This window comes from Pleurodeles waltl, chromosome 6 (assembly GCF_031143425.1).
Source record: "Pleurodeles waltl isolate 20211129_DDA chromosome 6, aPleWal1.hap1.20221129, whole genome shotgun sequence".
Taxonomy (NCBI): domain Eukaryota; kingdom Metazoa; phylum Chordata; class Amphibia; order Caudata; family Salamandridae; genus Pleurodeles; species Pleurodeles waltl.
In genome coordinates, this window is record NC_090445.1 from 11961226 (window position 1) to 11987486 (window position 26261).

The 26261-nt window shown below is 52.3% G+C and overlaps 1 protein-coding gene across 1 annotated transcript in view; it reads right to left on the reverse strand.

Moving 5' to 3' along the window:
• Nucleotides 1–26261, reverse strand: part of ZER1 (zyg-11 related cell cycle regulator) — a 287758-nt gene that overhangs the window by 162046 nt on the left and 99451 nt on the right. The window contains exons 5-7 of the mRNA XM_069237017.1: nt 22179–22355; nt 20534–20648; nt 17191–17337 (exon numbers count right to left, since the gene is read on the reverse strand). Coding sequence (XP_069093118.1) covers nt 17191–17337; nt 20534–20648; nt 22179–22355 — 439 coding nt within the window. The remainder of the gene's footprint in view (nt 1–17190; nt 17338–20533; nt 20649–22178; nt 22356–26261) is intronic.

Below are 26261 nucleotides of genomic sequence, written 5' to 3' on the forward strand. Positions count from 1 at the left end.
TGATACTGGCCCTGATATGTGGGTCTGACTTGTGAGGTGGAAGGCTCTGTGGTTTGGGCCCGAAACCCACCTCTAAAGTGTGGCTTCCTGAAAGTGCCTCTGCTCTGTGGGGAGTAGAGCGCGCCCATGGCTTTGGCCGTGTCCGTGTCTTTTTTCAGTTTTTCTATTGCTGTATCCACCTCCGGCCCAAACAATTGTTCTTGGTTAAATGGCATGTTCAACACTGCTTGTTGGATTTCTGGCTTGAATCCAGAGCTTCTTAATCATGCATGCCTGCGAATGGTTACCGCCGTGTTGACCGTTCGTGCTGCGGTGTCTGCCGACTCTAGTGTGGACCTTATTTGGTTGTTGGATATGGCTTGTCCTTCTTCCACAACCTGCTGGGCACATTTCTGGTGTTCGTTGAAAGGCATATTCAGCACAGCCTGCTGGATTTCTGGCTTAAATCCGGAGGTTCGTAACCATGCGTGTCTTCGAATGGTTACTGCCGTGTTCACTGTCCTCGCCGCCGTGTCTGCTGAGTCCATAGCCGACCTTATTTGGTTGTTCGAGATAGCTTGGCCCTCCTCAACAACCTGTTGGGCACGTTTGTGGAACTCTTTGGGAAGATGCTGAATGAGATGTTGCATTTCATCACAATGTGCCCTGTCGTATCGTGCCAACAGAGCTTGCGAATTGGCAATTCGCTATTGATTGGCTGCCTGTGCTGCCACCCTTTTGCCTGCTGCATCGAATTTCCGACTTTCTTTGTCGGGCGGTGGTGCGTCTCCAGATGTTTGTGAGTTCGCCCTTTTCCGGGCTGCTACTACTACCACCGAATCAGGAGTTAACTGTTGTGTGATATATACAGGGTCGCTAGGGGGAGGTTTAAATTTCTTCTCCACCCTAGGCGTGATGGCTCTGCCTTTGACCAGTTCCTGAAACACTTGTTTGGCGTGTTTTAGCATGTCTGGCAGCATTGGCAAGCTTTAGTATTGGCTGTGCGTAGATGAGAGGGTGTCGAACAAAAAATCGTCCTCTATGGGCTCTGCATGCAATGCTAGATTATGAAATGTAGCTGCCGTTGAAACCACCTGCATGTATGCGGTGCTGTCCTCAGGTGGTGATGGCCTTGCGGGGTAGCAATCAGGACTATTGTCAGAGACCGGTGCATCATACAAATCCCATGCATCCGGGTCATCTTGGCTCATCCCTGTGTGTGTTGGTGACTGCATCATTGGGGTGTTGCTACGGGGGACAGATGTGGAGATTGTGTTGGCGATTGCTGTGGCAAGAAACGTGGTGGTGTCTTTTCTTTAGCCACTTTTGCTTTTGGCTGCATTTCCACCTCCTGGAATGCGAGCTTGCGCTTCATCTTTATTGGAGGAAGACTTCTGATTCTCCCCGTGCCCTTTTGTATATGTAGCCTCCTGTGGGTATGGTCTGGCTCTCCCATGCCCAGTTCTTGTTCAAACAGGTGACCTTGTAATTGTTTTGAAAGGTCTTGTCCCTCTGTATAGGAGCCTTGTTTCGGCTCCGAGGCCGCATGTTTCGCACCGAAATCTTTTCGATAGTCTTTTTTGGCTCCGAGGAAACCTTTTTGACTTTCGGGGTGCCGAACTCTCGGTGCTGAGTCTGTTCGGAGCCGGTATGTCGACCGGAGTCGGAGGTCTTCGGCTGCTGAGAGGCCTTTTTCGGTGCCGATGTTTGGTCACCGTGTTTTCGGGTTAAGCCATGGCCTGTTGGCAGTGGCGTCCCCTTGGCCTTCATTATTTTTGTGTGAGTTTTTACCGGGGCTGGTTTACTCACGGTTTGTTGCGTCTTCGGCTGGTCGGTCTCGGACTCGTCCGAGTCCGAATCTCGAAAGAAGAATCTCTCCTCTTCTTCGACATCGGTGTGTCCGGCCGGTGTCTACGCCATCTGGAGTCTTCTTGCTCTTCGATCCCTCAGTATTTTCTTGGATCGAAATGCCCGACAGGCCTCGAAAGTATCCTCTTTGTGTTCGGGGGACAAACACAGATTACAGAACAAGTGTTGGTCTGTATAAGGATACTTTGCGTGGCAGTTGGGGCAGAAGCGGAAGGGGGTCCGGTCCATGAGGTTTGAAGATGGACGCGGTCGGGCCGACCAGGCCCCGCCGAGGAGTGGAAGCCCCGAAGGGCCGCCGGAGCTCTTCTTTCTTCGGTGTCGATGTGCTAGCACTAACCCGGGACCGAGCGCAAACAATACCGTCAAATTTTCCAATGGATAACTATCCTTTCCGAACCGAAATACGGAGCGAAGAGGAACACGTCCGAAACAGATGGCGGAAAGAAAACAATCTAAGATGGAGTCGACGCCCATGCGCAATGGAGCCGAAAGGGAGGAGTCCCTCGATCTTGTGACTCGAAAATACTTCTTTGAAGAAAAACAACTTATAACACTCCGAGCCCAACACTAGATGGCAGGATATTGCACAGCATGTGTATCTGCAGCTACACATGCCATCAAACATATATATATAAATATATATACATATATATACACACACACATACAGACACACCCCTTATGAATTTTTTAAATATATAAATTTTCACCTTCAATACAACATTTCAATTTATATGTATTAATTTAACCAAGCAAAAGTTTCTAATTTAATAAGCTGGGCTGCCAGAGGTGAGCTACTTAGAGGTACCTGGAGAGCTACCAGTAGCCCACAAGCTACCCGTTGGAGATGCCTGAGCCAGACCAAAGAAAATAAAGTTGTACTTTTTGTAGAAGATGTCTGTCCCTCTGTGTCAATGTTCTCTGGCAAAAGCAAAATTTCAAGCAAAAATAGTAAAACCAGTTGCCAAAGTTTAGGGAGGCAAAATTCTGGTTTCAGCTCACTGGGATATCTGTGATCTGTTTTTTTGCTCCACCTGAGGCACTGTTCAGTTAAAAAAACAGTTAATAACGCAAGTCGCTTTCAAAGTCTTTTACATGAAGGCAGATGTAGTAGTGGACCAGCATCCACTTTTAACCCCACCCCTTCCCCCACTGTAGCCAGAAGTATGGCACAGTATACTGAAAAAAAATCCAAGACAACAACAAGCTTTCAGGAGGTAGGAACATCCACATATATGGGACACTCAATGGACACAAGACTTATCCATTTTTTTTAACATTTGGAATAGCCTCATACTCAGGACAGTTGGCTCCAGCTTATGGATGCCACACTGGGGGGGGGGGGGTTCCCTTGTGTATTGTAAGTGGGCAAATGCAAGCACCATAAAGGAATTCAATGGATTGAGGACAGTGTAGGGGAAACGTGTCTCTGGTGATGTATTGGCTCTGGTTTTTGTATTGTTTCCAGGCCAACAGGTCTGCAGGAATCCTGTGGCTCCCGGACAGTGACCATTCCTGCATGTGATCTCCATGCCTATTTCTTCCTTAGTTAGGCTTTGTGCAAGTCTACCACAGTGCCAGGGATCAGATTCACAGTTTGCAAAACAGTCTAGCTCCTCTTCTCAAGCTGTGGGGACAGCAGCAAAGTGTTCCAGGAGTCCAGCTCTACGCCTGATAGATGTTTGTGGAAGCAGTTAATGGGCAGTGTGATTCTGGAGCTCCCTATCCCTAGGCCCCTGTCTAAGCACACAGAGGGCAGTGTGATTCTAGAGCTCCCTATCCCTAGGCCCCTGTCTAAGCACACAGAGGGCAGTGTGATTCTGGAGCTCTCTATCCCTAGGTCCCTGTCTAAGCACCCAGAGGGCAGTGTGATTCTAGAGCTCCCTATCCCTAGGTCCCTGTCTAAGCACCCAGAGGGCAGTGTGATTCTGGAGCTCCCTATCCCTAGGCCCCTGTCTAAGCACCCAGAGGGCAGTGAGATTCTGGAGCTCCCTAACCCTAGGCCACTGTCTAAGCACCCAGAGGGCAGTGTGATTCTGGAGCTCCCTAACCCTAGGCCCCTGTCTAAGCACCCAGGGGGCAGTATGAATCTAGAGTTCCCTATCCCTAGGCCCCTGTCTAAGCACCCTGAGGGCAGTGTGATTCTAGAGCTCCCTATCCCTAGGTCCCTGTCTAAGCACCCTGAGGGCAGTGTGATTCTAGAGCTCCCTATCCCTAGGTCCCTGTCTAAGCACCCAGAGGGCAGTGTGATTCTGGACTCCCTATCCCTAGGCCCCTGTCTAAGCACACAGAGGGCAGTGTGATTCTGGAGCTCCCTATCCATAGGCCCCTCTCTAAGCACCCAGAGGGCAGTGTGATTCAAGAGCTCCCTATCCCTAGGCCCCTGTCTAAGCACCCAGAGGGCAGTGTGATTCTAGAGCTCCCTATCCCTAGGCCCCTGTCTACGCACCCAGAGAGCAGTGTGATTCTAGAGCTCCCTATCCCTAGGCCCCTCTCTAAGCACCCAGAGGGCAGTGTGAATCTGGAACTCCCTATCCCTAGGCCCCTGTCTACGCACCCAGTGGGCAGTGTGATTCTAGAGCTCCCTATCCCTAGGCCTCTGTCTACGCACCCAGAGAGCAGTGTGATTCTAGAGTTCCCTATCCCTAGGCCCCTGTCTAAGCACCCTGAGGGCAGTGTGATTCTGGAGCTCCCTATCCCTAGGTCCCTGTCTAAGCACACAGAGGGCAGTGTGATTCTGGAGCTCCCTATCCCTAGGCCCCTGTCTAAGCACACAGAGGGCAGTGTGATTCTAGAGCTCCCTATCCCTAGGCCCCTGTCTAAGCACCCAGAGGGCAGTGTGATTCTGGAGCTCCTATCCCTAGGCCCCTGTCTAAGCACCCAGAGGGCAGTGTGATTCTAGAGCTCCCTATCCCTAGGTCCCTGTCTAAGCACCCAGAGGGCAGTGTGATTCTAGAGCTCCCTATCCCTAGGCCCCTCTCTAAGCACCCAGAGGGCAGTGTGATTCTGGAGCTCCCTATCCCTAGGCCCCTGTCTAAGCACCCAGAGGGCAGTGAGATTCTGGAGCTCCTTAACCCTAGGCCCCTGTCTAAGCACCCAGAGGGCAGTGTGATTCTGGAGCTCCCTATCCCCAGGCCCCTGTCTAAGCACCCAGGGGGCAGTGTGATTCTGGAGTTCCCTATCCCCAGGTCCCTGTCTAAGCACCCAGAGGGCAGTGTGATTCTGGAGCTCCCTATCCCCAGGCCCCTGTCTAAGCACCCAGAGGGCAGTGTGATTCTAGAGCTCCCTATCCCTAGGTCCCTGTCAAAAGCACCCAGAGGGCAGTGTGATTCTAGAGCTCCCTATCCCAAGGACCCTGTCTAAGCACCCAGAGGGCAGTGTGATTCTGGAGCTCCCTATCCCTAGGCCCCTCTCTAAGCACCCAGAGGGCAGTGTGAATCTAGAGCCCCCTATCCCTAGGCCCCTGTCTAAGCACCCAGAGGGCAGTGCGATTCTGGAGCTCCCTATCGCAAGGCCCCTGTCTAAGCACCCAGAGGGCAGTGTGATTCTGGAGCTCCCTATCTCTAGGTCCCTGTCTAAGCAACCAGAGGGCAGTGTGATTCTAGAGCTCCCTCTCCATAGGCCCCTGTCTAAGCACCGAGAGAGCAGTGTGATTCTAGAGCTCCCTATCCCCAGGCCCCTGTCTAAGCACCCAGAGAGCAGTGTGATTCTGGAGCTCCCTATCCCTAGGCCCCTGTCCAAGCACCCAGAGGGCAGTGTGATTCTAGAGCTCCCTATCCCTAGGCTCCTGTCTAAGCACCCACAGGGCAGTGTGATTCTGGAGCTCCCTATCCCTAGGTCCCTGTCTAAGCTCCTAGATGGCAGTGTGATTCTAGAGCTCCCTATCCCTAGGTCCCTATCTAAGCACCCTGAGGGCAGTGTGATTCTAGAGCTCCCTATCCCAAGGCCCCTGTCTAAGCTCCTAGAGGGCAGTCTGATTCTAGAGCTCCCTATCCCTAGGTCCCTGTCTAAGCACCCAGAGGGCAGTGTGATTCTGGAGCTCCCTATCCCAAGGACCCCGTCTAAGCACCCAGAGGGCAGTGTGATTCTGGAGCTCCCTATCCCTAGGCCCCTGTCTAAGCACCCAGAGGGCAGTGTGATTCTAGACCTCCCTATCCCTAGGCCCCTGTCTAAGCACCCACAGGGCAGTGTGATTCTAGAGCTCCCTATCCCTAGGTCCCTCTCTAAGCACCCAGAGAGCAGTGTGAATCTAGAGCTCCCTATCCCTAGGCCCCTGTCTAAGCACCCAGAGGGCAGTGTGATTCTGGAGCTCCCTATCCCAAGGACCCTGTCTAAGCACCCAGAGGGCAGTGTGATTCTGGAGCTCCCTATCCCTAGGCCCCTGTCCAAGCACCCAGAGGGCAGTGTGATTCTAGAGCTCCCTATCCCTAGGCCCCTGTCCAAGCACCCAGAGGGCAGTGTGATTCTAGAGCTCCCTCTCCCTAGGCCCCTGTCTAAGCACCCAGAGGGCAGTGTGATTCTAGAGCTCCCTCTCCCTAGGCCGCTGTCTAAGCACCCAGAGGGCAGTGTGATTCTGGAGCTCCCTATCCCTAGGCCCCTCTCTAAGCACCCAGAGGGCAGTGTGATTCTGGAGCTCCCTATCCCTAGGCCCCTGTCTAAGCACCCAGAGGGCAGTGTGATTCTGGAGATCCCTATCACTAGGCCCCTGTATAAGCACCCAGAGGGCAGTGTGATTCTGGAGATCCCTATCCCTAGGCCCCAGTCTAAGCACCCAGAGGGCAGTGGGATTCTAGAGCTCCCTATCCCTAGGCCCCTGTCTAAGCACCCAGAGGGCAGTGTGATTCTGGAGCTCCCTATCCCTAGGCCCCTGTCTAAGCACACAGAGGGCAGTGTGATTCTAGAGCTCCCTATCCCTAGGCCCCTGTCCAGGCACCCAGAGGGCAGTGTGATTCTAGAGCTCCCTATCCCTAGGCCTCTGTCTAAGCACACAGAGGGCAGTGTGATTCTAGAGCTCCCTATCCCTAGGCCCCTGTCCAAGCACTGAGACGGCAGTGTGATTCTAGAGCTCCCTATCCCAAGGCCCCTGTCTAAGCACCCGGAGGGCAGTGTGATTCTAGAGCTCCCTATCCCTAGGCCCCTGTCTAAGCACCTGGAGGGCAGTGTGATTCTAGAGCTCCCTATCCCTAGGCCTCTGTCTAAGCACACAGAGGGCAGTGTGATTCTAGAGCTCCCTATTCCTAGGTCCCTGTCTAAGCACCCAGAGGGCAGTGTGATTCTAGAGCTCCCTATCCCTAGGTCCCTCTCTAAGCACCCAGAGGGCAGTGTGATTCTGGAGCTCCCTATCCCAAGGCCCCTGTCTAAGCACCCAGAGGGCAGTTTGACTCTGGAGCTCCCTATCCCTAGGCCCCTGTCTAAGCACCCAGAGGGCAGTGTGATTCTGGAGCTCCCTATCCCAAGGCCCCTGTCTAAGCACCCAGAGGGCAGTGTGATTCTGGAGGTCCCTATCCCAAGGCCCCTGTCTAAGCACCCAGAGGGCAGTGTGATTCTAGAGCTCCCTATCCCTAGGTCCCCGTCTAAGCACCCAGAGGGCAGTGTGAATCTAGAGCCCCCTATCCCTAGGCCCCTGTCTAAGCACCCAGAGGGCAGTGTGATTCTGGAGCTCCCTATCGCAAGGCCACTGTCTAAGCACCCAGAGGGCAGTGTGATTCTGGAGCTCCCTATCTCTAGGTCCCTGTCTAAGCACCCAGAGGGCAGTGTGATTCTAGAGCTCCCTCTCCCTAGGCCCCTGTCTAAGCACCGAGAGAGCAGTGTGATTCTAGAGCTCCCTATCCCTAGGCCCCTGTCTAAGCACCCAGAGAGCAGTGTGATTCTGGAGCTCCCTATCCCTAGGCCCCTGTCCAAGCACCCAGAGGGCAGTGTGATTCTAGAGCTCCCTATCCCTAGGCTCCTGTCTAAGCACCCACAGGGCAGTGTGATTCTGGAGCTCCCTATCCCTAGGTCCCTGTCTAAGCTCCTAGATGGCAGTGTGATTCTAGAGCTCCTTATCCCTAGGTCCCTATCTAAGCACCCTGAGGGCAGTGTGATTCTAGAGCTCCCTATCCCAAGGCCCCTGTCTAAGCTCCTAGAGGGCAGTCTGATTCTAGAGCTCCCTATCCCTAGGTCCCTGTCTAAGCACCCAGAGGGCAGTGTGATTCTGGAGCTCCCTATCCCAAGGACCCCGTCTAAGCACCCAGAGGGCAGTGTGATTCTGGAGCTCCCTATCCCTAGGCCCCTGTCTAAGCACCCAGAGGGCAGTGTGATTCTAGACCTCCCTATCCCTAGGCCCCTGTCTAAGCACCCACAGGGCAGTGTGATTCTAGAGCTCCCTATCCCTAGGTCCCTCTCTAAGCACCCAGAGAGCAGTGTGAATCTAGAGCTCCCTATCCCTAGGCCCCTGTCTAAGCACCCAGAGGGCAGTGTGATTCTGGAGCTCCCTATCCCAAGGACCCTGTCTAAGCACCCAGAGGGCAGTGTGATTCTGGAGCTCCCTATCCCTAGGCCCCTGTCCAAGCACCCAGAGGGCAGTGTGATTCTAGAGCTCCCTATCCCTAGGCCCCTGTCCAAGCACCCAGAGGGCAGTGTGATTCTAGAGCTCCCTCTCCCTAGGCCCCTGTCTAAGCACCCAGAGGGCAGTGTGATTCTAGAGCTCCCTCTCCCTAGGCCGCTGTCTAAGCACCCAGAGGGCAGTGTGATTCTGGAGCTCCCTATCCCTAGGCCCCTCTCTAAGCACCCAGAGGGCAGTGTGATTCTGGAGATCCCTATCCCTAGGCCCCTGTCTAAGCACCCAGAGGGCAGTGTGATTCTGGAGATCCCTATCACTAGGCCCCTGTCTAAGCACCCAGAGGGCAGTGTGATTCTGGAGATCCCTATCCCTAGGCCCCTGTCTAAGCACCCAGAGGGCAGTGTGATTCTAGAGCTCCCTATCCCTAGGCCCCTGTCTAAGCACCCAGAGGGCAGTGTGATTCTGGAGCTCCTATCCCTAGGCCCCTGTCTAAGCACCCAGAGGCCAGTGTGATTCTGGAGCTCCTATCCCTAGGTCCCTGTCTAAGCACCCAGAGGGCAGTGTGATTCTAGAGCTCCCTATCCCTAGGTCCCTGTCTAAGCACCTAGAGGGCAGTGTGATTCTGGAGCTCCCTATCCCTAGGCCCCTGTCTAAGCACACAGAGGGCAGTGTGATTCTAGAGCTCCCTATCCCTAGGCCCCTGTCCAGGCACCCAGAGGGCAGTGTGATTCTAGAGCTCCCTATCCCTAGGCCTCTGTCTAAGCACACAGAGGGCAGTGTGATTCTAGAGCTCCCTATCCCTAGGCCCCTGTCCAAGCACTGAGACGGCAGTGTGATTCTAGAGCTCCCTATCCCTAGGTCCCTGTCTAAGCACCTAGAGGGCAGTGTGATTCTGGAGCTCCCTATCCCTAGGCCCCTGTCTAAGCACACAGAGGGCAGTGTGATTCTAGAGCTCCCTATCCCTAGGCCCCTGTCCAGGCACCCAGAGGGCAGTGTGAATCTAGAGCTCCCTATCCCTAGGCCCCTGTCTAAGCACCCAGAGGGCAGTGTGATTCTAGAGCTCCCTATCCCTAGGCCCCTGTCTAAGCATCCAGAGGGCAGTGTGAATCTAGAGCTCCCTATCCCTAGGCCCCTGTCTAAGCACCCGGAGGGCAGTGTGAATCTAGAGCTCCCTATCCCTAGGCCCCTGTCTAAGCACCCGGAGGGCAGTGTGATTCTAGAGCTCCCTATCCCTAGGCCCCTGTCTAAGCACCCGGAGGGCAGTGTGATTCTAGAGCTCCCTATCCCTAGGCCTCTGTATAAGCACCCAGAGGGCAGTGTGATTCTAGAGCTCCCTATCCCAAGGCCCCTGTCTAAGCACCCGGAGGGCAGTGTGATTCTAGAGCTCCCTATCCCTAGGCCCCTGTCTAAGCACCTGGAGGGCAGTGTGATTCTAGAGCTCCCTATCCCTAGGCCTCTGTCTAAGCACACAGAGGGCAGTGTGATTCTAGAGCTCCCTATTCCTAGGTCCCTGTCTAAGCACCCAGAGGGCAGTGTGATTCTAGAGCTCCCTATCCCTAGGTCCCTCTCTAAGCACCCAGAGGGCAGTGTGATTCTGGAGCTCCCTATCCCAAGGCCCCTGTCTAAGCACCCAGAGGGCAGTGTGACTCTGGAGCTCCCTATCCCTAGGCCCCTGTCTAAGCACCCAGAGGGCAGTGTGATTCTGGAGCTCCCTATCCCAAGGCCCCTGTCTAAGCACCCAGAGGGCAGTGTGATTCTGGAGGTCCCTATCCCAAGGCCCCTGTCTAAGCACCCAGAGGGCAGTGTGATTCTAGAGCTCCCTATCCCTAGGTCCCCGTCTAAGCACCCAGAGGGCAGTGTGATTCTAGAGCACCCTATCCCTAGGTCCCCGTCTAAGCACCTAGAGGGCAGTGTGATTCTAGAGCTCCCTATCCCTAGGTCCCTGTCTAAGCACCCAGAGGGCAGTGTGATTCTAGAGCTCCCTATCCCAAGGACCCTGTCTAAGCACCCAGAGGGCAGTGTGATTCTGGAGCTCCCTAACCCTAGGCCCCTGTCTAAGCTCCCAGAGGGCAGTGTGATTCTAGAGATCCCTATCCCAAGGTCCCTGTCTAAGCACCTAGAGGGCAGTGTGATTCTGGAGGTCCATGTTCCTCGGCGTTTGATGAAGCACCCAGTAGGCAGAGTGATTCTGTCCCAAAATATTCAATAGACATCTGTGGAAGAGCCTGGACTGCAGTGTGATTCTGGAGGACCTACATGTATGTGTGTGAGGAGGCCTCTGGAGCGCAGCTGATTTGGGAGCCCCCTACCTGTATGTGTGTGAGGAAGCCTCTGGAGTGCAGCTGATTCTAGAGCACGTCCCTGTATGTGTGTGAGGAAGCCTCTGGAGTGCAGCTGATTCTGGAGCCCCCTACCTGTGTGTGTGCGAGGAAGCCTCTGGAGCGCAGCTGATTCTGGAGCACCCTCCCTGTATGTGTGTGAGGAAACCTCCGGAGCGCAGCTGATTCTGGAGCACCCTCCCTGTATGTGTGTGAGGAAGCCTCTGGAGCGCAGCTGATTCTAGAGCCCCCTACCTGTATGTGTGTGAGGAGACCTCTGGAGTGCAGCTGATTCTGGAGCACGTCCCTGTATGTGTGTGAGGAAGCCTCTGGAGTGCAGCTGATTCTGGAGCACGTCCCTGTATGTGTGTGAGGAAGCCTCTGGAGTGCAGCTGATTCTGGAGCCCCTTACCTGTATGTGTGTGAGGAGGCCTCTGGAGTGCAGCTGATTCTGGAGCATGTCCCTGTATGTGTGTGAGGAAGCCTCTGGAGTGCAGCTGATTCTGGAGCAAGTCCCTGTATGTGTGTGAGGAAGCCTCTGGAGCGCAGCTGATTCTGGAGCCCTCTACCTGTATGTGTGTGAGGAAGCCTCTGGAGTGCAGCTGATTCTGGAACCCCCTACCTGTATGTGTGTGAGGAAGCCTCTGGAGCGCAGCTGATTCTGGAGGACCTACCTGTATGTGTGTGAGGAAGCCTCTGGAGCGCAGCTGATTCTGGAGCCCCCTACCTGTAGGTGTTTGAAGAAGCCTCTGGAGTGCAGCTGATTCTAGAGCCCCCTACCTGTATGTGTGTGAGGAGGCCTCTGGAGTGCAGCTGATTCTGGAGCACGTCCCTGTATGTGTGTGAGGAAGCCTCTGGAGTGCAGCTGATTCTGGAGCCCCCTACCTGTGTGTGTGTGAGGAAGCCTCTGGAGTGCAGCTGATTCTGGAGGACCTACCTGTGTGTGTGCGAGGAAGCCTCTGGAGCCCAGCTGATTCTGGAGCCCCCTCCCTGTATGTGTGCGAGGAAGCCTCTGGAGCGCAGCTGATTCTGGAGCACCCTCCCTGTATGTGTGTGAGGAAGCCTCTGGAGCGCAGCTGATTCTGGAGCACCCTCCCTGTATGTGTGTGAGGAAGCCTCCGGAGCGCAGCTGATTCTAGAGCCCCCTCCCTGTATGTGTGTGAGGAGGCCTCTGGAGTGCAGCTGATTTTAGAGCCCCCTCCCTGTATGTGTGTGAGGAAGCCTCTGGAGTGTAGCTGATTCTGGAGGACCTACCTGTATGTGTGTGAGGAAGCCTCTGGAGTGCAGCTGATTCTGGAGCCCCTACCTGTATGTGTGTGAGGAGGCCTCTGGAGCGCAGCTGATTCTGGAGCCCCCTACCTGTATGTGTGTGAGGAGGCCTCTGGAGCGCAGCTGATTCTGGAGCCCCCTACCTGTATGTGTGTGAGGAAGCCTCTGGAGTGCAGCTGATTCTGATGCCCTCTACCTGTATGTGTGTGAGGAAGCCTCTGCAGCGCAGCTGATTCTGGAGGACCCTACCTGTATGTGTGTGAGGAAGCCTCTGGAGTGCAGTTGATTCTGGAGCACCCTCCCTGTATGTGTGTGAGGAAGCCTCTGGAGTGCAGCTGATTCTGGAGCACCCTACCTGTGTGTGTGTGAGGAAGCCTCTCTCTGTGTGTGTGAGGAAGCCTCTGGAGCGCAGCTGATTCTGGAGCTCCCTACCTGTGTGTGTGTGAGGAAGCCTCTGGAGTGCATCTGATTCTGGAGGACCTACCTGTATGTGTGTGAGGAAGCCTCTGGAGCGTATCTGATTCTGGAGCCCCCTACCTGTGTGTGTGTGTGAGGAAGCCTCTGGAGCGCATCTGATTCTGAAGCACCCTCCCTGTATGTGTGTGAGGAGGCCTCTGGAGTGCAGCTGATTCTGGAGCACCCTCCCTGTATGTGTGTGAGGAAGCCTCTGGAGCGCAGCTGATTCTAGAGCACCCTCCCTGTAGGTGTTTGAGGAAGCCTCTGGAGTGTAGCTGATTCTGGAGGACCTACCTGTATATGTGTGAGGAAGCCACTGGAGCGCAGCTGATTCTGGAGCCCCCTACCTGTATGTGTGTGAGGAAGCCTCTGGAGCGCAGCTGATTCTGGAGCCCCCTACCTGTATGTGTGTGAGGAAGCCTCTGAAGTGCAGCTGATTCTGATGCCCTCTACCTGTATGTGTGTGAGGAAGCCTCTGGAGTGCAGCTGATTCTGGAGGACCTACCTGTATGTGTGTGAGGAAGCCTCTGGAGCGCAGCTGATTTGGGAGCCCCCTACCTGTGTGTGTGTGTGAGGAAGCCTCTGGAGCGCAGCTGATTCTAGAGCACCCTCCCTGTAGGTGTGTGAGGAAGCCTCTGGAGTGTAGCTGATTCTGGAGGACCTACCTGTATGTGTGTGAGGAAGCCTCTGGAGCGCAGCTGATTCTGGAGCCCCCTACCTGTATGTGTTTGAGGAAGCCTCTGGAGCACAGCTGATTCTGGAGCCCCCTACCTGTATGTGTGTGAGGAAGCCTCTGAAGTGCAGCTGATTCTGATGCCCTCTACCTGTATGTGTGTGAGGAAGCCTCTGGAGTGCAGCTGATTCTGGAGCCCCCTACCTGTATGTGTGTGAGGAAGCCTCTGGAGCGCAGCTGATTCTGGAGCCCCCTACCTGTATGTGTGTGAGGAAGCCTCTGAAGTGCAGCTGATTCTGATGCCCTCTACCTGTATGTGTGTGAGGAAGCCTCTGGAGTGCAGCTGATTCTGGAGGACCTACCTGTATGTGTGTGAGGAAGCCTCTGGAGCGCAGCTGATTTGGGAGCCCCCTACCTGTGTGTGTGTGTGAGGAAGCCTCTGGAGCGCAGCTGATTCTAGAGCACCCTCCCTGTAGGTGTGTGAGGAAGCCTCTGGAGTGTAGCTGATTCTGGAGGACCTACCTGTATGTGTGTGAGGAAGCCTCTGGAGCGCAGCTGATTCTGGAGCCCCCTACCTGTATGTGTTTGAGGAAGCCTCTGGAGCACATCTGATTCTGGAGCCCCCTACCTGTATGTGTGTGAGGAAGCCTCTGAAGTGCAGCTGATTCTGATGCCCTCTACCTGTATGTGTGTGAGGAAGCCTCTGGAGTGCAGCTGATTCTGGAGGACCTACCTGTATGTGTGTGAGGAAGCCTCTGGAGCGCAGCTGATTTGGGAGCCCCCTACCTGTATGTGTGTGAGGAAGCCTCTGGAGGTCAGCTGATTCTGGAGAACCCTCCCTGTATGTGTGTGAGGAAGACTCTGGAGTGCAGCTGATTCTAGAGCCCCCTCCCTGTATGTGTGTGAGGAAGCCTCTGGAGTGCGGCTGATTCTGAAGCACCCTCCCTGTATGTGTGTGAGGAGGCCTCTGGAGTGCAGCTGATTCCGGAGCACCCTACCTGTAGATGTGTGAGGAAGCCTCTGGAGCGCAGCTGATTCTGGAGCACCCTACCTGTATGTGTGTGTGTGAGGAAGCCTCTGGAGCGCATCTGATTCTGGAGCACCCTCCCTGTATGTGTGTGAGGAAGCCTCTGGAGCGCAGCGGATTCTGGAGCACACTACCTGTATGTGTGTGAGGAAGCCTCTGGAGTGCATCTGATTCTGGAGCATCCTCCCTGTATGTGTGTGAGGAAGCCTCTGGGGCGCAGCTGATTCTGGAGCCCCCCACCTGTATGTGTGTGAGGAAGCCTCTGGAGTGCAGCTGATTCTGGAGCACCCTACCTGTAGGTGTGTGAGGAAGCCTCTGGAGTGGAGCTGATTCTGGAGCACCCTACCTGTAGGTGTGTGAGGAAGCCTCTGGAGTGCAGCTGATTCTGGAGCACCCTACCTGTATGTGTGTGAGGAAGCCTCTGGAGTCCATCTGATTCTGGAGCATCCTCCCTGTATGTGTGTGAGGAAGCCTCTGGAGTGCATCTGATTCTGGAGCATCCTCCCTGTATGTGTGTGAGGAAGCCTCTGGAGTGTAGCTGATTCTGGAGGACCGTACCTGTAGGTGTGTGAGGAAGCCTCTGGAGCGCAGCTGATTCTGGAGCCCCCTACCTGTATGTGTGTGAGGAAGCCTCTGAAGTGCAGCTGATTCTGATGCCCTCTACCTGTATGTGTGTGAGGAAGCCTCTGGAGTGCAGCTGATTCTGGAGGACCTACCTGTATGTGTGTGAGGAAGCCTCTGGAGCGCAGCTGATTTGGGAGCCCCCTACCTGTATGTGTGTGAGGAAGCCTCTGGAGGTCAGCTGATTCTGGAGCACCCTCCCTGTATGTGTGTGAGGAAGACTCTGGAGTGCAGCTGATTCTAGAGCCCCCTCCCTGTATGTGTGTGAGGAAGCCTCTGGAGTGCGGCTGATTCTGAAGCACCCTCCCTGTATGTGTGTGAGGAGGCCTCTGGAGTGCAGCTGATTCTGGAGCACCCTACCTGTAGATGTGTGAGGAAGCCTCTGGAGCGCAGCTGATTCTGGAGCACCCTACCTGTATGTGTGTGTGAGGAAGCCTCTGGAGCGCATCTGATTCTGGAGCACCCTCCCTGTATGTGTGTGAGGAAGCCTCTGGAGCGCAGCGGATTCTGGAGCACACTACCTGTATGTGTGTGAGGAAGCCTCTGGAGTGCATCTGATTCTGGAGCATCCTCCCTGTGTGTGAGGAAGCCTCTGGGGCGCAGCTGATTCTGGAGCCCCCCACCTGTATGTGTGTGAGGAAGCCTCTGGAGTGCAGCTAATTCTGGAGCACCCTACCTGTAGGTGTGTGAGGAAGCCTCTGGAGTGGAGCTGATTCTGGAGCACCCTACCTGTAGGTGTGTGAGGAAGCCTCTGGAGTGCAGCTGATTCTGGAGCACCCTACCTGTATGTGTGTGAGGAAGCCTCTGGAGTCCATCTGATTCTGGAGCATCCTCCCTGTATGTGTGTGAGGAAGCCTCTGGAGTGCATCTGATTCTGGAGCACCCTCCCTGTATGTGTGTGAGGAAGCCTCTAGAGTGTAGCTGATTCTGGAGGACCGTACCTGTAGGTGTGTGAGGAAGCCTCTGGAGCGCAGCTGATTCTAAGCCTCTGGAGCGCAGCTGATTCTGGAGCACCCTACCTGTATTTGTGTGAGGAAGCCTCTGGAGTGCACCTGATTCTGGAGCACCCTCCCTGTATGTGTGTGAGGAGGCCTCTGGAGCGCATCTGATTCTGGAGCACCCTCCCTGTATGTGTGTGAGGAGGCCTCTGGAGTGCAGCTGATTCTGGAGCCCCCTACCTGTATGTGTGTGAGGAAGCCTCTGGAGTGGAGCTGATTCTGGAGCACCCTCCCTGTATGTGTGTGAGGAGGCCTCTGGAGTGCACCTGATTCTGGAGCACCCTCCCTGTATGTGTGTGAGGAGGCCTCTGGAGCGCATCTGATTCTGGAGCACCCTCCCTGTATGTGTGTGTGAGGAGGCCTCTGGAGTGCACCTGATTCTGGAGCACCCTCCCTGTATGTGTGTGAGGAGGCCTCTGGAGCGCAGCTGATTCTGGAGCACCCTCCCTGTATGTGTGTGAGGAGGCCTCTGGAGCGCAGCTGAATCTGGAGCACCCTACCTGTATGTGTGTGTGAGGAAGCCTCTGGAGTGCAGCTGATTCTGGAGCACCCTACCTGTAGATGTGTGAGGAAGCCTCTGGAGTGCAGCTGATTCTGGAGCACCCTACCTGTATGTGTGTGAGGAAGCCTCTGGAGTGGAGCTGATTCTGGAGCACCCTCCCTGTATGTGTGTGAGGAAGACTCTGGAGTGCAGCTGATTCTGGAGCACCCTCCCTGTATGTGTGTGAGGAAGCCTCTGGAGCGCATCTGGTTCTAGAGCCCCCTACCTGTATGTGTGTGAGGAAGCCTCTGGAGCGCAGTTGATTCTGGAGCTCCCTCCCTGTATGTGTGTGAGGAAGACTCTGGAGTGCAGCTGATTCTGGAGCTCCCTCCCTGTATGTGTGTGAGGAAGCCTCTGGAGCGCAGCTGATTCTGGAGGACCTACCTGTATGTGTGTGAGGAAGCCTCTGGAGCGCAGCTGATTCTAGAGCCCCCTCCCTGTATGTGTGTGAGGAAGCCTCTGGAGCGCAGTTGATTCTGGAGCTCCCTCCCTGTATGTGTGTGAGGAAGACTCTGGAGTGCAGCTGATTCTGGAGCACCCTCCCTGTATGTGTGTGAGGAAGCCTCTGGAGTGCAGCTGATTCTGGAGCACCCTTCCTGTATGTGTGTGAGGAAGCCTCTGGAGTGCATCTGATTCTGGAGCACCCTACCTGTATGTGTGTGAGGAGGCCTCTGGAGCACCCTACCTGTATGTGTGTGAGGAGGCCTCTGGAGCACATCTGATTCTGGAGCACCCTCCCTGTATGTGTGTGAGGAAGCCTCTAGAATGCAGCTGTATCCGCAGATGTTTGTGGGAGTACATAGAGTGCAGTGTGACTCTGGAAAATGCTAACCCCTAGGCGCACCCACACTGGTGTGAGTGCGCTATGTCATCTCCTTTCGTGAAGTTCATTTGCTCACCTGAAGCGCTCGCAGCAGCTGGTTGCATCGCTCGATTCTGGCTATGTCGAACAGAAGATTGATGGCACGGGAGGTGATCTCTGGGCGGTGCTCTGTGTAGACTTCAATGGCATTCAGCACCTGCTCCTCGTCCTTATCCCCACTCACCTGTGGGTAGGGAAGGGATGATTGTGAAAAGGTAGTCTGAGTGGAGGAGATCAGGGCATAAAGGCAAGTCCAGGAGCAGATTACATGAATACATTAGAGGCGTGAGATTAGATGTGTACACTGAATGCATGAGATTACATGCATACACTAAAGGCATGAGATTACATTCATACACTAGAGACGTGAGATTACGTGCATACACTACAGGCATGAGATTACATGCATACACTACAGGCATGAGATTACATGCATACACTACAGGCATGAGATTACATGCATACACTAAAGATGTGAGATTACATGCGTACACTAGAGATGTGAGATTACATGCATACACTAGAGATGTGAGATTACATTCATAGACTAGAGATGTGAGATTAAATTCATAGACTAGAGATGTGAGATTACATGCATACACTAGAGATGTGACATTACGTGCATACACTAAAGGCGTGAGATTACATGCATACACTAGAGGCATGAGATTACATGCAAATACTAGAGGCATGAGATTACATGCATACACTAAAGATGTGACATTACGTGCATACACTAGAGGTGTGATATTACCTGCATACACTAGAGGCATGAGATTTCATGCATACGATAGAGGTATGAGATTATATGCATACACTAGAAGTGTGAGATTATATGCATACAGCCAAGGCATGAGATTACATGCATACACTTAATGCATAAAATTACATGTGTTCCCTCGATGCATGAGATTACATGTGTACACCTGATGGATGAGACTACATGCATATGCTAGAGGAGGGAGATTGCATGTGTACCTTGATGCAAGACATTGCCTGCATGCACTAGAGGCATGAGATTACATGCATACAATTGAGGCATGAGGTTACATTTATACACTCAATGCATGAGATTATATGAGTAAATTTGATGCATGAGATTACATGCGTACACTAGAGCCATCAGATTACATGCATACCCTACAGGTGTGACATGACATGCGTACACTATGTGAGATTACACGTGTACACTAGAAGCATGAGATTACATGTTTACACTCAATGTATGAGATTACATGCATACACTAGAGATGTGAGAGTACATGCATACATCAGAGGCATGAGATTACATGCATACACTAAAAATGTGAGATTACATGCATAAACTAGAGGCATGAGATTACATGCATAAACTAGAGGCATGAGATTACATGCACAAACTAGAGGCATGAGATTACATGCATACACTAGAGGCATGAGATTACATGCATACACTAGAGACATGAGATTACGTGCATACACTAGAGACATGAGATTACATGCATACACTAGAGACATGAGATTACATGTATACACTACCGGTGCGAGATTACATGAATGCACCCAATGCATGAGATTACATGCATACACTAAAGGTGTGAAATTACATGGGTACACTAGAGGTGTAAGATTACATGTGTACACTAGAAGCATGAGATTACATGCGTACACTCGATGCATGAGAATGCATGTAAACACTACAGGTGCGAGATTACATGCATACACTCAATGCATGAGATTACATGCATACACTAAAGGTGTAAAATTACATGGGTACACTAGAGATGTAAGATTACATGTGTACACTAGAAGCATGAGATTACATGCGTACACTAGAGGCGCTGGATTACATGCGTACACTAGAGGCATGAGATTACATGCGTACACTAGAAGCATGAGATTACACGCATACACTAGATGCGTGAGAATACATGCGTACACTAGAGGCGTGAGATTACATGCATTCATTAGGGGCGTGAGATTACATGCGTACACTAGAGGCGTGAGATTACATGCGTACACTGGAGGCGTGAGATTACATGCATACACTAGAGGTGTGAGATTACATGCATACATTAGAAGCGATTACATGCATACACTAGAGGCATGAGGTTACATGCATACACTAGAAGCATGAGATTACATGCGCACACTGGAGGTGTGAGATTACATGCGTTCATTAGAGGCGTGAGATGACATGCATACACTAGAGGCGTGAGGTTACATGCGTACACTAGAGGCGTGAGATTACATGCGTACACTAGAGGCGTGAGATTACATGCGTACACTAGAGGAGTGAGATTACATGCGTACACTAGAGGCGTGAGATTACATGCGTACACTAGAGGCGTGAGATTGCATGCGTTCATTAGAGGCGTGAGATTGCATGCGTACACTAGAGGCGTGAGATTACATGCGTACACTAGAGGCGTGAGATTACATGCGTTCATTAGAGGCGTGAGATTACATGCGTACACTAGAGGCGTGAGAATACATGCGTACATTAGAGGCGTGAGATTACATGCATAGACTACAGGCACAGTGTTAAAAGGAGAGTGGGGGTGGGGTGGGGAGGAAGATTAGTATCTGGAGAGCAGCCAACAGTCAGACTCAGCAGGGACAGTGTAATCTCCTGATGGCGGTGATGACGTGCGGAATGCTGAGGTTAGGTGAATTACTCTCTAATCAGACATGGATGAGAGAGAGGACTGCAATACAGGGAACTGCTGAATCTTAGTCAAAGAAGATGCAGAGAGCTTTGTGAAGGCCATGAAGGGCTTGAGAGACATACACTAGCAGCAAAGTGGGGCGGGGCTGGTAAAAGGGATAATGGCTGCAATCAGGGGTGAATGAACCCCTCACTTCAGCAGCTTGAGCGGTGGGTAGGTGCCACTGGGCAATGTGTCTGGAATAAAACTTTTAAAATGTTGTTTTTGTTCACTTTGATTTTGATGGGTGACGCTGGAGCGAAAGTATGCTGGAGCTGTAGGAAGGGAGGAAATGCAACAAGAGAAAGGGTGATCGGTGGAAGAGAAAAGTAAGGATGGATGAAGATAAGTGAGGATGGATAAACAGAAGTGAGGATTGATGGAGAGATGGATAGATGAGAGAAGGACAAATGCCTGAGAAGGAAGGAAGGGCAGAGACGATGGATAGATGTGTATATTCCGAGAGAATGTAGATGTAAAAGGTTCAGTTTGGCCACATTGATTTCAGGATGTTGTCGCAGAAGCAACCAAACGAGTGACATGCGCATTTGCCTCACTCAGTGTCATTCCGGATCGGGGTAAAAGAGGGGTTTATTTTATTTTTCTGGCAGCTCACTTGCCTAAAATTCACGTACACACATACGAGGGCACTACATGGGGATGTACATTGAAATGCTACATTTGAAGATTTACCTTGTAAGCTGGAATATGAGTCAGGCGGCAGAGAGAGGTTTCAAAAAGGCCCAGGAACTCAAGCGGGCGCTTAAGGGCCCGGAACGGCAGGATGCTGCTCTTGCTGGGATCTGTGCTGTGGAAGGGAGAGAAGAGAGGTCAGGCTGTCACCACAGAGTGCCACCACATAACAAGTAGCTGTCTAATCAGAAATTAGCAGAGATCTTTCTCAATCAAAAGTCAGATCTAGAAGTAAAGAGACCACAACAGGCTGTCTAGGAGAATGGATGCTGAGTAGTAGTGATCGTGTTAACTCAGCCTAAGTTGTTCCTCAGCACAGGTGTTTTTCCACAGGTTGCGTCCCTGGCTAGCTATCCCACCCTTACCTGATCAGATGTTTCTCATCCCTGGTAAAGGGTCAACTCGGTCTCTCCACTCCTGCTACACTTGTCACCTTAGTCAACAATCCCTCTTGCCCTGTATGACGAATCTATGCTTAACCCAATCTGCTGCACTGTCATGGGACTTACTAAAACGAAGAAGCAGAGTCTAGTGCCCAGCCTTCATACAAAGCAAGTACAAGCCACTGTGTCAACACAGACCTGATGAGAGCCGAAAAAAACTACTTCAGCCGGGAGTCCTCACACTGGTCCCAGTCAGCATTTCTCACATCTCAAGTAGGTGGTGGGGTTAGAAGACCTTTGGATGAACCCTGCCAGATGATCCTTCCATGCATTACCGAGGTGTCCTTTGTTGACTCACCTGTGCCTGCTCACAAGTTTTGGCTTTCACGCGTACACCGCAAAATGACATATTTACCCCTGAATCACAGATTTGCTCCCAGTAGAACCCCCTCTTTTTAGGACATCCTGTGCTTCATTTGCAGCAAGCAGGCCCTCTGCTAAGTCATCACTCTTGCGCTTCTCTGCAGATGCTAAGATCTGATAAATCCTCCATAGAGCATCCCTAGCAGCCCCAGGTTCCTGTGCCAACTGGGCATTACTTCCACTATTTTGTGTGGAGAATTTCTGACCACATCTCTCGAGTGTGACTAGTACTATATCTGCCAATGTGCCCCTGATTCCTACTAGGATGCACAATTTGGAAAGCTGGTGTTCCCCATGTGACTATTTAATGTTCCAGGAAACACTTTCTTCTGATCCTGTTGTTTTGATAAGAGCCATGTGGGTCCTTGCGTGTGGACAATATCCTACCTAAGGGGAATCCATGAGGTTCTATACATTGTCTTGGCCATTCACCTCTGTAAATAATATCATCTTCCACAACTGATTAACTCAGTGTCTAGAGACTGGAGGTGCTATTTCAACCCGGCCACCCATCTGCTAGTTCTGGGTCCTTCATTAATCTCACTTTCAGAACGATGCTTGCCTCTTTCCCTTCCCTCTGCCATGCTCTGCGTCCTTCACTACTCCGCATTTCAGATCGCTTCTTATCTTTAGTCCTCTCCCTCAAAGCCACTCCTGTGTGATCTTCTGGGTCCTACACTCTCTCCCTTACCTCTCTCCACCCCCTCACTGGCATCCCTATGCCATGTTCTGGGTCCATCATTACTCTCTTTTGTCAGACTGCTTTTTTCCTTCTTCCCTCTCCCTCCCAGCCATCCCTCTGCGTTCTTCATAACTCTCCTTCTCAGATCTCTTCTTACCTTGGACGGCCCAGTTCCTCATCCATCTTGGATATGGCGCAATTCTCCAACATCATGTGACCTGAAATATCCAATGAGGTTAGGCAACTCAGGTTTTGGACAATGAGGCTCAGCACTTTCCGGTTCAACTTGAACTTGTAGTAGCTGGAGAGCTGGTCCCGGGAAATGTCCAAATGCCTGGAAGAGCAACAGGTAAAACTCTGAATCAAACCAAAACAGAAGAGGAAAGCTACCTCAAACTTAAGGGATTCATACACTGGCAGACAGCATCACCTCACAGTGCAAGTGTCCAGAGCGAAGATACTACAAGCCTACCTTCCATTAGTAGTGGGATGCCAATGGATGCTTCACACATACATCTTGATTCAAACCTTAGCATTTTTTTTTTTAAATTAAGTTTAAACATAGTGCAATACAGGAAAATTGTATCTTATTTCATACAACAAATGAATCAGTCCGGGGAGATTGGGGTAGGGGGTGAGAGGAGGCACAGAGGAAGGTAGGTAGCATATTAGTGCTTAACTTGTTGTCAACAATTATACGCATCCCACTTGCATTGCAAGATTGATGGTGCACAGACCCATACTGGTATTGATCGGGTCCTCTATAAAATGCAGGAAGGCGACATTGAATGGAAAGGAAGTAAAACATATATCACGTCCAGGTACACTAGGCTCAGGTCGCAGGCTCTGAAGTGGACACGAGTGGGACAGGGGACCTGAAACCCTCCGCCGAGGACAATGAAGGGCCTCGCTCACACATGGAGGATGTCTCTGGGGTGGGAGCTCGCCGGCAAGTGCTCCCAGTAAGTGGACGATTGAGCTTGGCAGTATGTAACATCTTGTAGCCAGGCATCTAACGTGGGAAGTGATCTCCGGCCCCAGTGCATGGCAACCCCACGCTTAGCTAGCAGGAGAAGCATGGCGGTGAGCCAATGGCCCTGGGCAGAAGCATCCTTTCTGTAACCTAGACGGCCCACCAGCGGGGTGCTCCACAGTGTGTATATGGGAGAAAAGCCCCTCCCAGAACCGCGCCACCCCAGAGCATTCCCAAGACATGTAGGAAGGCGGCCTGCAGTGAGCCACAGTGGAAGCAATGGGCCTCCTCTATAAGCCCCATTCGGTGTAGCTGTTGGGGGGTGCGGTACACACGGTGTAAGAATTTGAAATGTATCAGCCACGGTCTATAATTAGGTGACAGTAGTTTCAGGTGATCGTAACAGTAAGGCCACTGGGCATCAGTTACAGTGGGGACAACGTCCTATCCCACGCTGTGCAGGCTGTGGGGGTCCCAAAGGATGCTGTGGATTCCAAAGTGGTGTACGGCCTTGTCACAAGCTTGCAAGGCAAGGGATTTATGAGTATATGTTCCAGTACTTGAAATGTTAAGGGAGGGGCAGGGATGGTGGTGTGCAACTTAGGGCATGTCCCCCGCAGTTGATGGTGTCGCAGTGTCTCTAGTGTGGTGGGGTCATTGTGGTGTCAAATAGCGGAAAGCACTGGCCACCTCAGTAGAGAGCAGAAAAAGGTCCTAAAGTCTCGCGCATATGCTCTCACCCTGGCACTAGAATCAAGTAAGGGAGTTACCTGAGCATTCTGGCCAATCTGAATGGATGATGCTTAGATGTTGGTGAGTCCTGCTCGTCTGCGCAAGATATCCCATGCCCAGAGGGAGCAGTCTATCGTATTCATCACAGTCCGTGATGGCCTGTAGGGTATGTAGAGGGCCGTGTCTAGGGGCCAGGGCTCGGCACAGTCGGTCTCTATGGCTACTTGTGGTTGGAAAGGCATTGGCAAGTATGCCCCCTGAGGGCACATGGCGTAGAGCGACATATCGTGGCCAAACTGCATTCAGAGAGTGGTAGCATGAGAATTTCCCATTTGATGAGAGGCTGCCTGCCAGCCCATGTCAGTGACGCCCAGTTGGAGTACAGGCGTTTTAGAAAGTGTGCTGTGAGGGGGAGGAGCACAATGAGATAAAGGAATTTGGGTGGGACGGCCATTTTGGCAATTACGATCTGTCCCGCCATAGATGGCCAAGATGGATCCAGAGGGGAACCCTGTCCTTGAGCCATGACATAACGCAGCCATACTTTGCCACCCAGAGCTCACCAGGGTGGCGGCCGAGCCATATTCCCAGAAAAAGGATCGGCTCAGTGACCCACTGATATGAATCATCTAGAGGGAATGGTTGTTTGCCGTCAGTGAGACAAAATAGTACTGATTTCGACCAAGTGATCTGCACCCCAGAAAAGCCATGAAACTAAATGATCTTTCTTGTGAGTGGAGCTAGATTGTCGCGAGGCTTAAGTGTGATATCGTCTGCGTAAAGCTAAATAAGCAGCTTCCTCATTTTGAAGCCCAAATCGCAGTGTGTGTGTGGGTGATGTTGTCTTAGGTGAGCCGCTAGGGGCTCCATCTCGAATGTGAAGAAAATTGGCAATAGAGGACATCCCTGGCGTGTGACCCGGGTAATTGAAATGAGTTTAGAGATCATTCCGTTGAGCCTAACGCAGGCTGTGAGCGAGGTGCAGAGGAGTTTATTTGCCGAAGATAGCGGTGTCCGAGGCCCAGGCGTGCGAGAAGAGTGAAGAGGTAGCTCCACTCAAGGGAGTGGTAGGCCTTGGTGGCATCCAACAGGGCATCACCCACTGGGACCTGGGGATGTAAGTGCTGCATAGCTGCAAAAACAGTACGTAGGTTGTGTGATGTTGCACGTCCCGGTTTAAACCCAGACTGGGTGGGCTACACCATTGTTGGGAGAAAGGGTAGTCGGTGGTTGGCTAGCAACTTTGCATATATCTTGGTGTCCACATTTATCAAGGACAATAGGCGATAAGAATTGCAGCACAAAGGGGTTTATGTGGATTAGGAAGCCTCACTATGGCCATCTCACGAAGAGAGGAAGGGAGAGACCCCTCGTCTAGGGATTCCTCAAACATTGACAGCATGTGGGGAACCAATATGGACGCATACTCCTTATAAAAGGCAGCTGTTGGGCCATCAAGGCCGGGTCCCTTATCACCTGGGAGACTGAAGATGACTTGAATGAGCTCTTCAGAAGTAACAGGTGTGTCTAGGAATGCTCTGTGCGCTCGACTGAGCCATACAAGTTGGTCATCCTTGAGGGATGAGTGCAGCTCATCATCCAGCTGTGTTTGGGGGCAGTGTACAAGAAGGAGGTGTCCAATATCTCCTCAGGGGCAGAGGGGAGGAACTAGTCGCTGTCTAGTACTTCTGCTACTTATGTGGACACCCACAGTCTGCTAAGTCGCCCAGCAAGGGTTCTGCTCGGCCGATCACCCTCCCCATGGCGACGGGTTGAGCATTGCAACCCAGGAGCTGACCTCTTGTTCTGCCTCCATGGTAAACTCAGACAATTTAATACGAATGTTAGCTAAGAGGGTCACGTCCCCTGACAGAAAGTACTGTGGCTTGACGTCATGGGTCTCAGTTTCCATTCGGGCGAATCTACCACATATGGATCGCAGAACCCTAGACTGCCTGGCAATGCAAGCACCCAGGATGACCACCTTAAAGGCCTCCCATAATGTGGATGAAGAGATAACAGAGCCCTCGTTGTTAGCAAAGTACTCAGTAATTTCTTTTTGGATTGCTTCACGGAATGCTGTGTCACGTAGGGCATGTGTGGGGATCCGCCAGGCGAAGGTGCGATAGGCAGAGTGTGGGATGGACAGTTTGAGGAGTACCGGTGTGTGGTCAGAAAGTGCACGTGGAAAGTGGTCTACCAAAGTCAGAGCATCCCGGGACAATAACCAATAATCCATCATAGAGCATGCACTGTGAAATACTGTGATGCATGTGCCTTCCTTGTGTGTGGGGTGTCTGTGTCAACACAAATCATGTAGATAATGATCTTCAATAATGGTGCTTAGGGATATTGCTGCTCCAGGGTGGGGGCGGCAAAAGGATCCTGCCCTATCTATCTGGGCGTTCAAGGTGACATTGAAGTCGCTCCCCATATTAGAGCTCTAGGTCCTAGGCTAGATATGTGTCGCCACACCTCAATGAAGAATTCGGGACCATCTGTGTTAGGACCGTAGATGGCGGCTAGTGTTACAGG